Source organism: Syngnathoides biaculeatus, chromosome 2, assembly GCF_019802595.1.
Source record: "Syngnathoides biaculeatus isolate LvHL_M chromosome 2, ASM1980259v1, whole genome shotgun sequence".
Lineage (NCBI taxonomy): Eukaryota > Metazoa > Chordata > Actinopteri > Syngnathiformes > Syngnathidae > Syngnathoides > Syngnathoides biaculeatus.
The window spans coordinates 8,910,171-8,926,342 of record NC_084641.1 but is presented as its reverse complement, the minus strand read 5'-3'; the positions used below and the strand labels follow the sequence as shown (position 1 = coordinate 8,926,342).

Below are 16,172 nucleotides of genomic sequence, written 5' to 3'. Positions count from 1 at the left end.
TGGGAAAATCATTTTTTACCTAAAAGTTAAAGTAACCATTATAAGCAAATACGAGACAGTTACTTACAGGTTTTCGTTATTCACAACAGAGCTGCCTCTTTGTATTGCTCACGGTCATTACCCATTTCCACACCTTATCCCACACCAATCTAATCACATCCCAAACTTTCCTCAAATCACCTCGTTCAGTTTTGAATTCTTCACCCCGTCACATACCACCTGTGTTTCCTAGTTCACCTTCCCCATTTCTTGCACACTCTGCCCTTTTCCTGTGGTCCCCCTCATGAGTGTGTTGCACAAATGGGTCCTCTACCTTTCTGTCCAAGCACCACCACAAGAACCTGACAATATCCCACAAATGTGTGTGTTTGTGTATGCGCAGTTGTAATCAAACATTACAATACCAACATGCAAGGAAGAAATTGCTGCACACTAGTCACAAAACACAGTCATGAAATCGGACAAGTCATTTAGTTATTCCTTTGCACATTGTTAAAATCGAGACAATGTCAGATGTCAGTTACCATTAGCTGCCTATCTGTTCCAAATACACTCAGACTGACCCCAAAGTCTGGCGAGGAATTCTGCGTATTGCCAGACTTGCTGCTGGCAGCTCAAACCCAGCCAGGCAGGCAACACTGCCAGCACGTTACTTCAGCACAATTACCCCGGTTATGTGGGCAAATACTCCTTCAAGCTGAGGCCATGTGACACGAGGAGACAGCGTGGCTTAGAGCGACAATGTTACGTTAGCTTTCCGTGTGGCCAAGTGGGCCGCGTTGTGTGCTTTGCAGAGATATCTGTAGGACTAAATGCTCAGCCATCAGTGAGGCGATAGCACCAGCACGGGGTCGACGTGGGTCACTGCTGCTCCGGAAGGAATCGTTCATCATGCAAGCATCCGCATATGGGCAATAATAAGGAACATGCAGTTGGTTTTTATTGGACGGATTAACAACATGAGTGTGGAGACATGAAACAAGCATAGATTGGTGCTGGGTAACATGAGCAAGACAGAGGCTCCACAATTTATGTTAATTGTGAGAAAATTAATGACAACTGAAACTGAAGTTACATACTATGTCTAACTGACCTTGAATTGAAATGTCTACAGTTTGAGGTTTGATGGCTGTAAATGATTTTTTCTTTTTTAATTGAAACAGAACTGACTTTTTCTTGGATGGTCCTTTGATTGGTGGAGGTTGCTGGGAAGGTCCACCTTTCTCCACAGAGTTACCACGGCGGCAACTGTGCTCCCCTGCGGCTGGGGAGGAGGAAGAATCGGAATGACCAGCCTCACAAACCACCTGAAAGCCCTGCAGAAGGCACAGAAAGTCTGAGAGACAAGGATCTGTGGATGATTAAAGGCTGTAAAGGTTCCTGCTTCCACCTCAGTTAACAACATTAATGCTCCCGGATGTTGGGGGCTAATGAATATTAGTGTGCCCACAAGGCCTGGTTGATACCGGCCAAATGTCCCAATATGATCATAGTCAACTGGAGTGCCACTAGGTATAGAGCCAACAACTCAACTAAGGCTTCACTATTCATAAAAGTCAAACAAATGTATATGTTTTTGCATTTGTGTTTGTTTGTCAATCTGTTAATTCCTTATCAGACTCCTTCCTGACTCGTGGTGGGTGGAGAGCAGACCGACTTCTGGAAGTTGGACAAATCCAATAATACCATGTTGACTCACATGCAAAACCAAAACTTTTTGTATATTAGTACCAAAATTCATTTGAATAAACTTAGACGTTTATTTTTTTCTGGACATTACTTTTGTACTGGATTGTGTATACCTGGTGTGTCCCATTAGTTATTGTTTTACAAATATATATATTTTTTTTAAACAAAAGGCAAGGAAAAATACAACATATGATACCGTTTCAAAAATATGCAGTGCCACGTCAAATCTGAATTGAATACTGAATCAATAAAACACTCATAATATCTGGGTCAAGTGTTGAGTCATTCCAAAAGTAATGCATGATGGAGGGCACGTCCAAGTTTTTTTCTCCTCTGGTGGGGGTTGGAGCAGAATGTAATGAGCAATAACAAAAATGAAGACGAAAAAGATAATGCTGATTACGTTTAAAAAAAAAATAAATACCCATTGAGTATTTTAAGCCATATTGGCCTCTCATACATTTTCAATTGATTGGTAATGTGAAAATGGAAGAGGCATACATTCACATTGCTTTCCAGAAGAAACACATTCAGTAATTTGAATATAAAAGTAAATCCCCATATTGTCTCACCCCTAAAAAAAAAAAAAAAAAAAAATCATTATCTGCGACCCTACCCTAATTCCCATCCCTGCAATGGAAGAATGCCTTTGCCTTTTGAAGCCTCTTCCCTGAACACATTAGGCTCTATTTTCATGTACCGTGCATCAGCAGCGGGGTGCAAATGCTGGCCTAATCCTGATTTGCATGCAAGCACAAAGCTCGCTGTGTGTTCCATTTGACATTCGCTGTACAGTGATCATATGTCTTTGGAGATGCGCCTGCCAATGATAATTTTTTGGGCAAAAAGGTGATGCCTGTCCAGACCTAGTGTAATTTCTGCTTTAAGCCTTAGTGAGTTTAGTTTTTAAGTTAACTAGCTTTAGCTTGCTGGATGTGTGGCAGATGTCAGAAGTATTCCATTCATAAATATGTGAACAACTGGCATGAAACATTCTGAATCATTGTAGAAATGAATTATTATTATAATTTTGAAATTAGGCAACTGGATGGCACAGCTATGATCTGGGATGGGGAGGCAATCTACAAGTTTTTCACAACATGATCTCCGCTCCTTAGCCAACTTGACATCATCAGCCCATGGTCTGCTTGCACTTCTTTGCATCCTTTGATCCCCAAGACTCGAGTAAATAAGTTTTTTCTTGGAAAAATGCTGTCGTCTGCCCTCTACCATAGTGAGACTTTTCGGCTGTGACTCGTAAACACACTTGTACCCACATCAGTGAAGATGCGGCGCAGTCAGTGGAGCATTTCGTTCACTAACCGAAGGGTGGTGGTAGTGGGGGGGGTTAATAAATCGAATCTTATTCTGTCAAAGAGTCCAAATGCAAGAGACTGAACCATACATTAACTCAACTGTTTGCAATTGGCTTGCCTGGCTTAGCAAAGGAAATTATTATTTTAGATGTGCTGGGGGTGCGCTGATCCACAAAATTACCAACAGTGGTCTAATTTGTCGCTGCTGCACAGTAGAAATAGGGCCCAACCAGTCTGACATTGGACTGATTTGCACATTCTTTCAAGATCTGTCTTCAAAACACTCACCATAGGACCAGGGTTTCCAGACACACGTGGGCTGCACTGGTTGATGACTGGGGAGTTCCTTTTTGCTGGTGAGACAGACAGAGAAAATTAACAAACCCAAATTCTTCTTTCATCTAGAAAACAGAGAGGTGATTTCCAGTCACCAGTCACGATGTTTCGGAAGGGTTTGATGAGGGCAGTGAAGGCAGGGATATCGGGCTGGCGGTGCTCCCACATTGGCTGCCAAATAATTAGACCACTGACTAGACGGAACGTCAGGTCTGACTCCTGCACCAAAGGTTGCATATTTAGAAAGTGTACCGGATTAAATAATTGTTCAATTAATCTTGTGGATGAATAAAATCAGATGGTCTGCCTGTTACCATTACGAGATACACCAATGTTCTGATTCACATATATCTGAGCCCGAAGCGTGAGTGTGTATGTTAGGCTGTGAAATGGACCCAAGACCTTAATCCGGTGAATGAGCGGAGCAAAGAGGAAGACAAACAGCTCCACTGTGGCCATGCTCTTGTGGAATAACTTGGTGCGAGTGTGCTCATCCTCCTCAAGATGGGAACTGCCGTGCTGTGGGCCCAATCCCCCTAAGACAGAACTGGAGCAGGAGCTTGGAGCACCTGAAGATGAGCCCTGGTTTCTGACGGGCTGCATGAAGGCGCCGCCGCCACTGCTACCGGCGGACCAACCTTGCCCCAGGCTGGGCTCGTGGTTGCACTCCTGGGCGGCATCCAATAGCATCCAGTGCAACGTATGGAGAAGCTTTGTCTCGGCCACGCCCAGTTTGTCTTGATGACCTGCCAGAGGTCAAAAGACAGCAGCTGATGTTGACACAATTTTACAAGAATGGCAAAAAGTTGGGACAAAATCTACAGTTTGAATTCAAGCATCAAATGTCCTCTTCAGGGGTTACTAGACAATTAATTACATTAAAAAATTGCTGATAGTATGTCTATTTTCCCAATGATGATGATTATGAATAATAACCTATCTGCATATTATGGTGTTTTCTGGAGTTCCCTACATTGTCACAAGATGGCACCAAAGACTTATCTTATATACGGTGCTAGTAATTAGGGTCTGGGAAGTATTGTGAAAGTGAAACATTTCTAATGAGGTTCTAAAATACTTGTGTTCAACTTTAGCCTGGGTTGTTACTGAGTGTCTCCAATTCAAGTGCATGCACACTTTCAGTTCAAGTGACATTCATTTTTAAGGGTAATGTAAGAGAAGTTTAAAATGATAAAAGTGTTTTGGGATCATTGTTTGTGGTATAAACCAGGGGTGTTAAATTTACTTGTGTCACAGCCACATCGTAGTTTTGTTTTGCCTCGGAGGGCCGTTATGACTGTCAACCCATATCAATGTATGACCAATCGCCTTATATTATTTTTTATCCACTCCAACACAAATTGCTAGATGAGGAGTTTTAAAATCAGAAGCCCCCCCACCCCAAAAAAAAGCTCAGCTATTCAATGCATTTTAAAAGGGTCATTGGTAACAATAAATGCTTGGACTGCCTCAATGTTATTCAGAGTGAAGACAATTTGCAATTTTGGTATTTTAGCAAGAAACATTGAGTCGACGCACATGATTTGCTTTCTTAAACTGGATACAATGATCAGGTCCTCAAGCCTTTAGTGTGACACCTGTGGTTTGAACTACTGTGTTGCGCTACAATATTATCAACAGTTTTCATGGGGGTATGAACGACTCTCGATTTTTTTTTTTTTGCACCATTATGCAGCAATCCTCAAGGGTTTATCGTAGTCCAATTTTACCCAAACAGGTTTATCTACTCGTTTGTTATAGCTGCATTTAATTCTAGAGCTAACACAGGCAGGTCATGGCAATAACTTGGTAGCCTCACCCAGTTTGTTTCGATTTGACAGCAAGATGGAGGTGCAGTGGAGAACGTGCGGCAGAGCAGCCTGTACCAGCTCCCAGCGGGAGATGCTCTGGATGGCCTCGGACAGGGCCGGCGACAAGCCGTGGAGCTTATTCTCCACCAGGACCCGCTCAAAGGACTAGAGGGGAAGCAGAGGGCACACATAAGACAGGAACCAAAGCCTCTTTCTTCAGTCTCCAGTGAGGCGAGGCCCATAGGAGGGACAGTGGCAGCTCTGTGTAGATCCCAGGGGATATTGCCAGGCATCATAATGGATATGAGTTCTGGCTGCCGGGTAATAGGAGGAAGCAAGCGGACAAAACTAATTTGCTAAATGCAAAATGAAGAGTGCACTTGATTTGCAGGTGAATTAAAGCCAAAACAGATTATCTGCTTATACTGGTCATATGGCAATATTAAAAAATGACTTACCACGCAAGATGCTTCATATTGTTTCCCCAATTTCGGACGCAAAAATGCACTGGAAATAGACGAACAGCGACACAGTCAAAACATCTAGTGGGGGCAATTCATTCTCATTCGCGAACGTCGGTGCTCAATGCCAGCTGTGACATCACCGGCAATGTTCTCCGCGAAAAACCGTTTGTTTTATCGTCCTTATCTGAACCCCCCAGCACCATTTTCCGTCCCCCTACCAAACTGTTCTGATTCCAACGACGACAAACACCTGTTATGAATAGTGGAGGCTAACCTGGTCTGCCGCCACAGGAAGGTTTGGATGGGGAAAGGGATTCCTTTCCCGCACTCGGGCTCGTCGTCGTCCAGGCTTTTCCTCTTCACCATGTTGGAGCAGCGACGGCTGCTGGCTCAGGTGAGCGGCGAGCTTGTCTCATGACATGATTGGATTCGTGCTGCGTAAAATGGCTGCAAGTGTCCGTCACCGTGTGGAGGGAGGGAGGGAGGTAGATGGGGGAGGGGGGGAGGGGGGGGGGGCTGAAGACACTTCAGAGCCGCCCATCACCGTCGCGGCGACAGAGAAAAGGTCACCGAAAGTCGTTGAGTGTGCGCTTCCATGTGTGTTGGAGGGAAGCGAATCTTGCCATTTGTTTGAGTTTTGGATTGGAATTTGATGGGGGGTTTTTACATTTATTTTTATTTTTTGTTAGAGGTTGAAGTAAAATTATTTGAGAAAGCTTGGATCGCTTCCCTTTCATAGTTACCCGGATGTTGCGACCTATCGTTGTGATTTCCAACCTTTATGGAGCCAAGGCACCTATTTTACAACTTGACTGAACAACAAATCTCATGGCACACCACCAAGCAAAAATGTCACCAAAAGTGGATACATTAATCACTGTATGTGAAATTCGGAGTTTGAATTAAGAATTTTGAATTTCCAAGTTCAAATCTCCATTCATGAATTTGCATTTCTGTGTTAAAAGTTGAATTGATTGGTTGGAAGTTGGATGTATTGAGAAAAATTGGATTGCTTCTCTTTTCCCAGATGTTGACCTCGAATGATACATCTGTGCCAGCTGTGTTTGAATTTTAAGTCAGACGTATTTGTGACCCTGAATTTTTTTAGATGTCATTTTCTCTTCCAAGTGATTTTTTTCTGTCATAAAGTTTAGTTTTAGAAATGAATAATGGTAAATTAAAATCTGAGTAACGAGGTGGATGCCTGGTTAGCACATCTGGCTCACAGTTCTGAGGACCTGAGTTCAAATCTGGCCTTATGTGTGTGGAGTTTGCATGTTCTCCATGTATCTGTGTGGAATTTTCCCGGGTACTTCTGGTTTCCTTCCATTCCAAATCCTAACTTTATGGCACAGATATATTTCCATAATGTTGACTTGTAGCAACGTTAATATTTAGGGTAAGACAATGCTTGGGCTTCAAGAACTGAAAAAGTCTGACCATGATAAGTTAGTACACTACTGTATAAAAAATAGATTAAGACCGAAACAATGTAAATACACCATCCAACCATAACATCATGACTTTATGCGCATAATATATACAGTGATTTAACACAAGACCTGCATCAAATATTCTCCCTGTACAAAAAATAATAACGATTTTTTTTTGGCAACATTTTAACAATTACTGTGTTTGTGCATAACCGCATCACAAAGAGAGCTGTGGTTAGTTTTTAGGTTACTCGTAAGAGCCAAATTATGATATAGATACACACACACACACACACACACACACAACTCTACACTAACAGTCAACATATACATTTATAGATGTAGAACAAAACAGTATAGCAAGTGGATTGATATTAAGAGAATTGTCTTTTTAAAAAAATCCATCAGTAAATTGTCAGCAATTGTTCTATCAAATAAAGATATTGTTGAAGTGTCGAGTACATACAAAATGCATTCTGAACAAATACTGTAGCCACATTTGATTTAAAGACAAGGCAAGCGTGAAGTACTTTCAGTGTTCTTTATTTCCCTTATAATTGGTTTTCCATGTGAGCATTTATCCATGACAACATTGCAAACAACATATTTTAAATACACAAACACAGGTAGAGATAAACACTGGAGGACAGGTGCCAGACAGGGTGGGACATTCACAACAGTGAGCGGAGAACACACTAGAACAGTTCTGAATTAATCCTTACAGCCACAAGTCAAGAGTACCATGCATCCTTCGTTTTTGTAAAACAGACTGGTTCACTCACATACACTCTTTTTAAATGGAATGTTTCTTTACACAAGAGCACATTTTCATTTTCCCTTTGTCTCTAGCAGAAGAAAAGGCCACAAAGATACGAGGGGCCTTTAAACTCACATTCCTCCAAAAAAAAACCCTTTTGAATACTCAAGAACTACAGTCATTTAAAAGCACAAAAACAATGATTCATTTACAGGAAATAAAATAACTCCATTGGAGGACTGCAGCCATAGCCAACGTACAAACTACAGTGAAATATAAAAACACAAATTTTTAACCAGGTCATCACATATCATAAAACCACTACAAACCATCTTTTTTTCTTTAATTGCCACATACAGTATTTCTTTTAACAGACATGCTCATCTGACTCCCAGATTAAAAGCTAGTAGTTCTTTTTAATCACAGTTTCAAACAGTTTTCCAAGTTGCTGCAAAGTGAGTTAACTTCAAGAGTGGTCCACATGCAAGAGCAATGCAGCAACACTTAAAAAAATAAAATAATAAACAACCAAAAAACCCTGTACAATCTTATACGGCCTTTTCTGCACAAGTACACAAACGGCCCGTGAAGGAAGAGAACAGTAATTTGTATAGCGAGTGGATTAACAATAATTGAAGAATTTGTCTTTTTTTTTTTTTTTTTTTTACATCCCTCTAGAAAGCAGAACTGCAGGGGTGGAGGGTCTGGAGTGGGTCGCGGGAGAACACTGGATGCTTTTGACTGAATGAAACTGTTAGGGAGGAGGGAGACCCAGAGCGAGCTGCTCATAAACCCTGCTTGGCCAGTGCGGCGGTGACATCCTGGGCCAGTGTGGAAAGCTGTGGAGACTCTAGAAGATTCAGGCTGCCTGCGGAGGACAAGTGAGGCGAGGTGCCTCCCATTTCCAGCCCTGGGGAGTGTGTGACAACGATTTCTGCACCGTGGTCCACTCGAGCTTTGGCAGATTCACGGAAGTTCAGCTTGTGGCTCTCAATCTGACAACAAGATGGCAAAGATTCGAATAAAAAGCATAAAAACACACAAAAGGGCACCACCACCAAAATAAAACAATATGACTCCTACAATGTCACATAAAGGACATAAAAGTCGAGTTCTATCTATATTAAACAGTCAGGTTTCTTTCCGTGTGTCCCCTTTCAAACTTCATTTTGTGTAACTGCATTTACCAATAAATATCCATCACAATAGGCGGCGAGGTGGGCGTAGCTGTAAAGCCTCACAGTTCTGAGGTACAGGGTTTGATCTCAACCCTGCCTGTGTGGCGTTTGCAGTTCCCCCTATGCCTGGGTGGGTTTTCTCCGGGCTCTCTGGTTTCCTCCCACATCCCAAAAACATACAACGTTAATTGGACACTCTAAATTGCTCCTAGGTGTGATTGTGAGTGTGACTTTTTGTCTCTATGTGCCCTGCGATTGGCGGGCAACAAGTTCAGGGTGTACCCCGCCTCCTGCCCCTTGACAGCTGAGCTAGGCTCCAGCACTCCCCGCAACTCTTGTGACGATAAGCGGCAAAGAAAATGGATGGATGGATGGATGAATCGATATCATCACAATATAAACTAAATGCAATTTCTGAAGAAGAAGTGTCCAAATGCTGAAATGCTCAAGTTTACGTGGAAATGCAGAATGTGAGACTTGCAATGGTTTGAAACTGTCAAGAAATGGGAAAGAATGTGGGACTAATGTAAAATTTATCTTAATTCAGTAATTGTAGTAATAATAGTAATAGCTTTCCAGGGTGTCTTGAATGATTTGAATATTTTGAAATTGGAATTGCTTGTGAAATGTCAAAGGAGGAGTGAACAGTGTCAATAATTCTTGTGGTGTTTGAATGAGAAATATTTTAAATTGGGAATGGGAATGATGGGGATGTCCCATTTTGAAGGAATGTTTTTGTGGAGAATGTGGAATTCTGGGAAATTTGGGGATTTTTCAAATGTGTGGAATTTTGAAAACCTTGAATCTGTTGAGAAATGTAGACGTAATTAAGCAATGAAAAAGTAGTGAGAGTAGTAATACTATCAGAAATAATTTTGGTGCATAATAACATGAGCCTTTCAGAATTCACACAATAACCACAGTCGAAGTTCATAAAATTCCACTGTAGTGCAGAAAACCATATAATATTGAACTGTTCTGCCTGACCAAGCATCTGAACAGGAAAGGTTGAAAAAAAAAAAAGTATTCTAACACACACACAAACATGGGGGCCCAATTAAAAGTGACATTTTACCATCACATTCCCGCCTCCTGGCATGTGGCTGGAGTTGTCCAGTGAGCCGACCTTGGGTTGGGCTTTGTCTTTAAAGTCCAGCTTCACATTCTCGATCCGAATGTTCCCTCCGCCTCGGATTGACAAAGTGAGGAGGTCAATTACAAAATCATTCTTGTTTGTTTTAGTTACAGTGCATCTTTAATTGATCACGTGCATCTACCTGGCCTGTGGTGGATGTTAGACATGGAGCCACATTTCGAAGTGATGTGGCTTAAGTCCATTTTGTTGCTCTGGATTTGGACCTGTGGGAAGCGGTGGAGTGCTCATGTCAATCTGTGTTTACAGTGAGGAAAAGAGCCGCAGTATGCGATTGGGATGATCTCTGAATAAGCACGGGGTGGCACGACATGCATGAGGATGAATTCAGATTAATTTGTACTCAATTGAAACAAGAGAGGGCGATGCCAGCACACGGAAGCGCACATGTCAGGTGAACACTGAACACGGAAGCTGTGTAGTGCTTTGCTTACTTAATCTTCCATCAGACACATTAACTATTGTGCATTTTGCATTGCATAGTACTATAACTGATTGAATGACATGGCTTTTGTGTTAGGTAAAGCAATTAAAAAAATACAATCTCAGGATTCCAATGTACAGTGTAAAACTACAATTCCAAGACAGCTTTCTAAACATGGACATATACCTATTATTATTGTCACTTTTTTTCTTTATCGTCACGTTAACTCACGTTTCCTCCTCCTGGGGCATGTTGGATTTTGTTCAGGGAGCCACATTTAGCCTGGACGTGGCTATAGTCCAGTTTAACACTTGGAATCATGACCTGGGAATGACAAGGGACTTTTTTTTGTTTTGTTTTTATACAAATAAATGGCAACCATAAGAGGGATTGGGCTTCCAAAGATGCTCCTCTCCAACCAGAAACTAATCCAGTGAATGTGACCCACTTTTAAAACCTCAACGGCATTTTTATCAACACAGTGGCAGCGTTTCAGCTCATTTTAACCACACTCGTTTCAAGAAAATCTTTTAAAATGCGACCTGCCCAACGTGCAAACCACAAAGATTGCACGGGAACGGCAGGACCCAAACTGGAAGGAGAAAAGGAAAAGACCAGGAAGAGATAGAGCCGTACATACATTGCCTCCTTTGGGCGTGTGCTTCAGATTATCCTTGGAGCCGCACTTTGACTGAACATGTCTGAAGTCCAGCTTCTCGTTTAAAATTTGCACCTAGATCAAAAACAAATAATAAAAAAAAAACCTATGTGTCCCTTAATGTCATATGTGCAGAGAGTTAGCAATGTGTTTTTACATTTAACATGTATTTAGAGTTATTATACTTTTATTATATTATTATTATTTTATATTTATTTTCTTCCTAGTTTATCCATAACATACGCTACTAGAAGGTATTAGCGGTATAAGACAGAGAAAGGTGAAAGAAAGATGCAATCGATCCTTTTACACTTGTGCCAAATTCATTTTTGTTATGGTCCAAAATATAGGCTACCCTCAGAGGGCTGTTATGTCCATAAAAAAAAAAATACTGTCTCATGACGTCATCATATTATACACAATTGCCCTTGCAATTGATTGCTACATGCATTATTAACAACAAATTACATTTAAAATCAGAACACATGAAAAACTGTGGCATGCAAAAATTTATGGATACTACAATATAGTTTTATTCAACATTTATTTAGTTCAGACGTTATTTATTTTAAAAAAAGAACCTTGTAAAATACTATTAAAAGTGAGGAAAGTTTTCAATTTCAGAAAAGCACAACCCATTTAGCAAGAAATATGAACTAGACACACTTGCTTTTGTGGGCCCAGCCGCATATCATGATCTAGTGTGTGGGTTCTGACCCCCGTGCCATGAGTTTGACACTTGTGCCATGTGAACTGGCCTGTTTTTTTAATGTAGCTTTTTGGTTTTCATACTCTGTAAAATGTGTTTTAAACTCTCTTAGTCATACAGCGCTTTTGCATCATTTACATTCTGGCAATTTAAGAATGTGTCGACATGAAGAAGTGAGAGTTGAGAAGAGGCTTAGAAAAAGGGCAAAGAGCACTCAAGCAAACTGAAAGCAAATGCAGAGTTTACATTTACAATGCATAGGGATTCTTAATATCAAATACTGTTGTAAAGAAATCTGCCAATATTCCGTCAGAATAGACGAAAGATGCCAATTTTCCCTCACGCATTAATTATAAGTATGATAAGCGGATCGTTACCTGTCCGCCTTTGGGTTGGTGTTTAAGATTGGAGGTGGATCCAATCTTTGACTTGACATTCTTGAGGTCAGGCAAGGGTTGGTTGACAACCTTCAACTGCCGCTGGGCTGAGGACGGGGACTTGGGCGGGGTGCGGATTATCGCAACCTTCTTTTCCTGGAGAACGCTGAAGGACTTGGGCGTGTGGCTGCCGGGGGTACGTGAGCCGGGTGTGCGGGAGTAGCTCGGGGGTGTGCCAGGTGTGACCGCAGAGGATCCAGGGGTAGAAGTTCCACTGCGGGCTGACCAGGAACGTCCAGAATCCGTACCTGAATTGAAAAAAAAAAGAAAAAAAGAGAATCAGTCTTTAGAGGGCAGAAGACAAAAGATGTGTGATGGTTGAGTTGTGATGGTGATAATAGGAACACAGGGAACTGTGACGCAAAATAACTTTGCAACCTAGTAAAATAGAAAGTAGAAAATAGATAATACTGTATCAGCTCGCGGCCCTTGTTAGGAGAAACAGATGGTGAATAAATATTACTGTCCTGTGTTACCCAGAAAAAAACAGAAACAAGCTTAAAGTTGTGGAGGACCTGCCAACCCAATGATCAACAGAAAAGCATTCACCAAATGTTGCTGACAAGGTTGGAATGATGCTAAAGAAGCACTACCTGCCATACTAGGGCCCCTCCCAGACCTGCAGTCGACTTTGGCTTCAGAGCTGATAGCTAGAGAAGGAAGGTGGCAGGGGTAGTGGGATGGATAAATATGGTGAGTCATCACTTGTCCAGATGTTTCCCAACCTTTCTCAAACCAAGACACACATTTTTAGTTTAAAAAAAAATCATAATGACTGCACACTTCCTAAATAAAAATGAAACAAAATGTATCCTGAGAATGTATAGTGTCTCTTTATAATTCATTCATAAATCAATCATCTCATTGGAAAATCTTGGCCAGTTTAGTTGAGCACAAAGCTACTATTGTGCTGCATAACTGACCATAGGTTATTACAGGTTACGTGCACTTTCTGTTGTCTGGTAGAGTAGGATTTTAATTTTTCTTCCCGTTATTATCCAATAAGTCGCAAACAACCATACTGTAAACAAACAAAGTTACATTATTTGTAATAACTGAATAATCATTTTGGGATGAACTAAGTGGAATTGGATAATAATCCACAGATTACTTGATCTCTCACAACATACTAATGAGGTGGGGAAATCACTGACTTTGATTGTTTGGAGACATTAATAAAACCCAACCACTTTTCCAAGACAAAACATCGGAAGTGGAGGGAGAGATTATCGAATTTGACGGAATTGGTTTGAAAGTTATAATTTCCAAGTTCTTTCTGCATCTGTGGGGAAGTGTTAAGCCTCACAAATGTGACTGAATCAAAACGAAGTCATCACTATTTCAGCACATGTACCTTTTGTGACATTTTTGCTTAGTGGTCTGCCATGACATTTTTCTAAATGTAAAATATGTGCCTTGCCTTGGCTCACTAAAGGTTGTGAAACACTGGCGTAGCTTACAGGTTGGCCTGGGGGGAGTGCTGTTGTCTTCTTGTTCAGCTGCAGGAAGGTGACGGGTCAGTGACTTGGACGGCCTGGGAAGAGATGACCTCTTCTCTGGACTACGGTATGCTCTCTCCTAAAAGCCAAAACACACACATACACAAAGAGATATATTAACTAAATGTGTTTTCTCATTTTGGCATTTTATTTTTGACCGTCTCTACCTGTGTATTTTTCAGAGGGGGAGGGCGGGAGCATGCAGTGGAGGGCCGGGCCTCACTGAGCACCGCCTGCACTTGGGGGCTCCGTTTAAGGCTACATGCAGAGTCAGGCCGTGGGGGTTCCTGATCAGAACTGTGGCTCTGCAATGCCACTTTTAACAGAACAGGCCGTGTGGGGCTCTGGGTGGCAGCCATAAAAAGACGGAGAGAAGCATGCCAGACAGATGGTGATGTGGCAGACAGACAGATGGAGAAATTATGACATGATATAGAATGCTGAGGACACCAAATGTGTCTATTTACCATTTCATATGAATTGGGCAGATTTTGCAGACTTTATTTCCATTAAGAAAACTTCACTGTATTGTGACCTCATCATCATATTATATACAGTGTACAGAATTGGCCTTGTGATTGATTGCTAAATGTACTACCTACCAACCTACCAAAATCCCCAAACAACCTTCCAGGTTGACTTTGGTCCGAGTAATAAACATAGCATTTTGGGACCCGTATAATACATTTCTCCCTTACTGTATATACTAGACAAAACAATCTAAAATGTTTTGTATGAAAATGAATGTGCTGCACACGTACTTTGTCTTATTTCTATACTTACAGATTTTCTCTCTCGATACAGATGCAACGACAAAGGCTGGCATGCAAGACACAATGACACACACAAATGCAACCATGCAGAAATAACAATAATAATAATAAAAATAATAATAAGTGCTTCCATGCAATATAGACAGCAAACATTTCGGTGCGTTACTTACAGTTGGTCTCTCCCTGGACTGGTGGACACTTAAAGGTTGAGAGCTTTCTACACCTGTGAAAGACAAAAATGCACGTTTTAATGATCAATGTCAAACAGGAGAGCGAGTTTCCTGGGAGTGGAGGGTTTTGAATACTGCATTCCTTTGCCCATTTTCAACTTAATAAACATTAAAAGAAAAGTGATGCCACAGTCCAAGCCACAGCCAGGTCAACATTGTGGTCAGTCTCTTTTCTCACAATAAGCAAAAAATACGGAAAGAGAACATTACTGTTCACCAGTAAAACAAACCACCGCAATAAATGAGCACAACGAAGCTCGAATATGAAGCAGATTTTTTAAAAAAAAAGAAAAGAAAAACAATGCAGGTGAAAAGCCTACATTAGATCTTTGCCAACAAGATGAGCAGCACACGATGTTTGCCAGCCACATTGCAACTTTTCAGATTCTTAAAAAAAAAACAACCAAACAAAACACCAATAGAGAGAGAGCAGTCATCAATATCTCCATGACCTAAACTGTGTTGATACACATTGTTTCGGCTTCATGGTCAAAGCCCATATCATCTCCTAAGCCTATTTACATCAAATCCACTGCCATTTACAGTAGTTACACTCTCTCTATCCATGGTGCAAAATCCTGGCGACAAGTGTTCACCTGCGGCTTTGCATCTAGCAGAACCGTGACGCACAGCTGGCCGAGGATGTCTGGCCACCGCCTTGGCTACGTTTTTTCGACTCTGGAAGGCTGAGACCTTATTCTGGTCCCCCCTCCGCATGACGCTTACTACCAGAGAGGAGAGACAAGATTAACCACAATGTGAAACTCACATTGCAATGTGGTTGTCTTGGTGTGGATACAAATACTGTAAAGAGCATTGAAACATATCTGGGGGAATTGTAACCTTTTTTCTTCTTCATCTCCTCTTTTAGGCGAATGCTGGGACCTTTCCGTGTCACTTTACTGCCTTTCCCAGGGACCCGTTTGGAAGGTGTGTCCTTCCCGATTACATCCCGAGTGGCACACTGGATTGGCAGAAGGGCTACGATTTGCTTTGTGATGATAGTTTTGTCATCATCTGCAGCGGAGAGGCATCAAAAATGCAACCGATTCCCCATGTTGCTAACTTTTCAGATAGTATATAAACAAAGACAGTGGAACCTCTCAAGCCAAATGCGTGGTATCCAGTGGTCGTTCAATTCGGAATTCAACCAACATCTGCTTGACTATTTGCCTCTAAAGTCACACAAAACCTGAGAGGCTGAACCGCTGTCATACCTGATATCAACATATGCATTAAAACATTAGCATCCTAAATGACTTTGGGGTGACTCACATTCAACACGTTACTTGTTTTCATAGGTAT

The 16,172-nt window shown here is 41.5% G+C and overlaps 2 protein-coding genes across 33 annotated transcripts in view; both read right to left on the bottom strand.

The window, feature by feature from the left end:
* Positions 1 to 6,130, bottom strand: part of LOC133506582 (protein unc-80 homolog) — a 61,003-nt gene extending 54,873 nt beyond the window's left edge. For 15 of the 17 annotated variants that reach the window (XM_061830857.1, XM_061830871.1, XM_061830907.1 and 12 more), the window contains exons 1-7: positions 5,891 to 6,130; positions 5,611 to 5,659; positions 5,161 to 5,317; positions 3,744 to 4,087; positions 3,437 to 3,560; positions 3,294 to 3,358; positions 1,171 to 1,316 (exon numbers count right to left, since the gene is read on the bottom strand). In XM_061830857.1, the coding sequence (XP_061686841.1) occupies positions 1,171 to 1,316; positions 3,294 to 3,358; positions 3,437 to 3,560; positions 3,744 to 4,087; positions 5,161 to 5,317; positions 5,611 to 5,659; positions 5,891 to 5,982 (977 nt within the window). In that variant the 5' untranslated portion in view covers positions 5,983 to 6,130. The remainder of the gene's footprint in view (positions 1 to 1,170; positions 1,317 to 3,293; positions 3,359 to 3,436; positions 3,561 to 3,743; positions 4,088 to 5,160; positions 5,318 to 5,610; positions 5,660 to 5,890) is intronic. The other 2 variants (XM_061830923.1, XM_061830960.1) reach the window with 2 other exon arrangements.
* A 1,455-nt stretch (positions 6,131 to 7,585) lies between these two features.
* LOC133506655 (microtubule-associated protein tau-like) overlaps positions 7,586 to 16,172 on the bottom strand; it is a 42,511-nt gene continuing 33,924 nt past the window's right edge. For 7 of the 16 annotated variants that reach the window (XM_061831090.1, XM_061831064.1, XM_061831108.1 and 4 more), the window contains 10 exons: positions 14,808 to 14,860; positions 14,032 to 14,208; positions 13,826 to 13,943; positions 12,959 to 13,015; positions 12,306 to 12,613; positions 11,202 to 11,294; positions 10,793 to 10,885; positions 10,262 to 10,343; positions 10,060 to 10,172; positions 7,586 to 8,801 (listed from right to left, as the gene is read on the bottom strand). In XM_061831090.1, coding sequence (XP_061687074.1) covers positions 8,592 to 8,801; positions 10,060 to 10,172; positions 10,262 to 10,343; positions 10,793 to 10,885; positions 11,202 to 11,294; positions 12,306 to 12,613; positions 12,959 to 13,015; positions 13,826 to 13,943; positions 14,032 to 14,208; positions 14,808 to 14,860 — 1,304 coding nt within the window. In that variant the 3' untranslated portion in view covers positions 7,586 to 8,591. Of the gene's footprint in view, positions 8,802 to 10,059; positions 10,173 to 10,261; positions 10,344 to 10,792; positions 10,886 to 11,201; positions 11,295 to 12,305; positions 12,614 to 12,958; positions 13,016 to 13,825; positions 13,944 to 14,031; positions 14,209 to 14,807; positions 14,861 to 15,463; positions 15,593 to 15,710; positions 15,885 to 16,172 lie in introns of all 16 variants that reach the window. The other 9 variants (XM_061830995.1, XM_061831003.1, XM_061831020.1 and 6 more) reach the window with 9 other exon arrangements.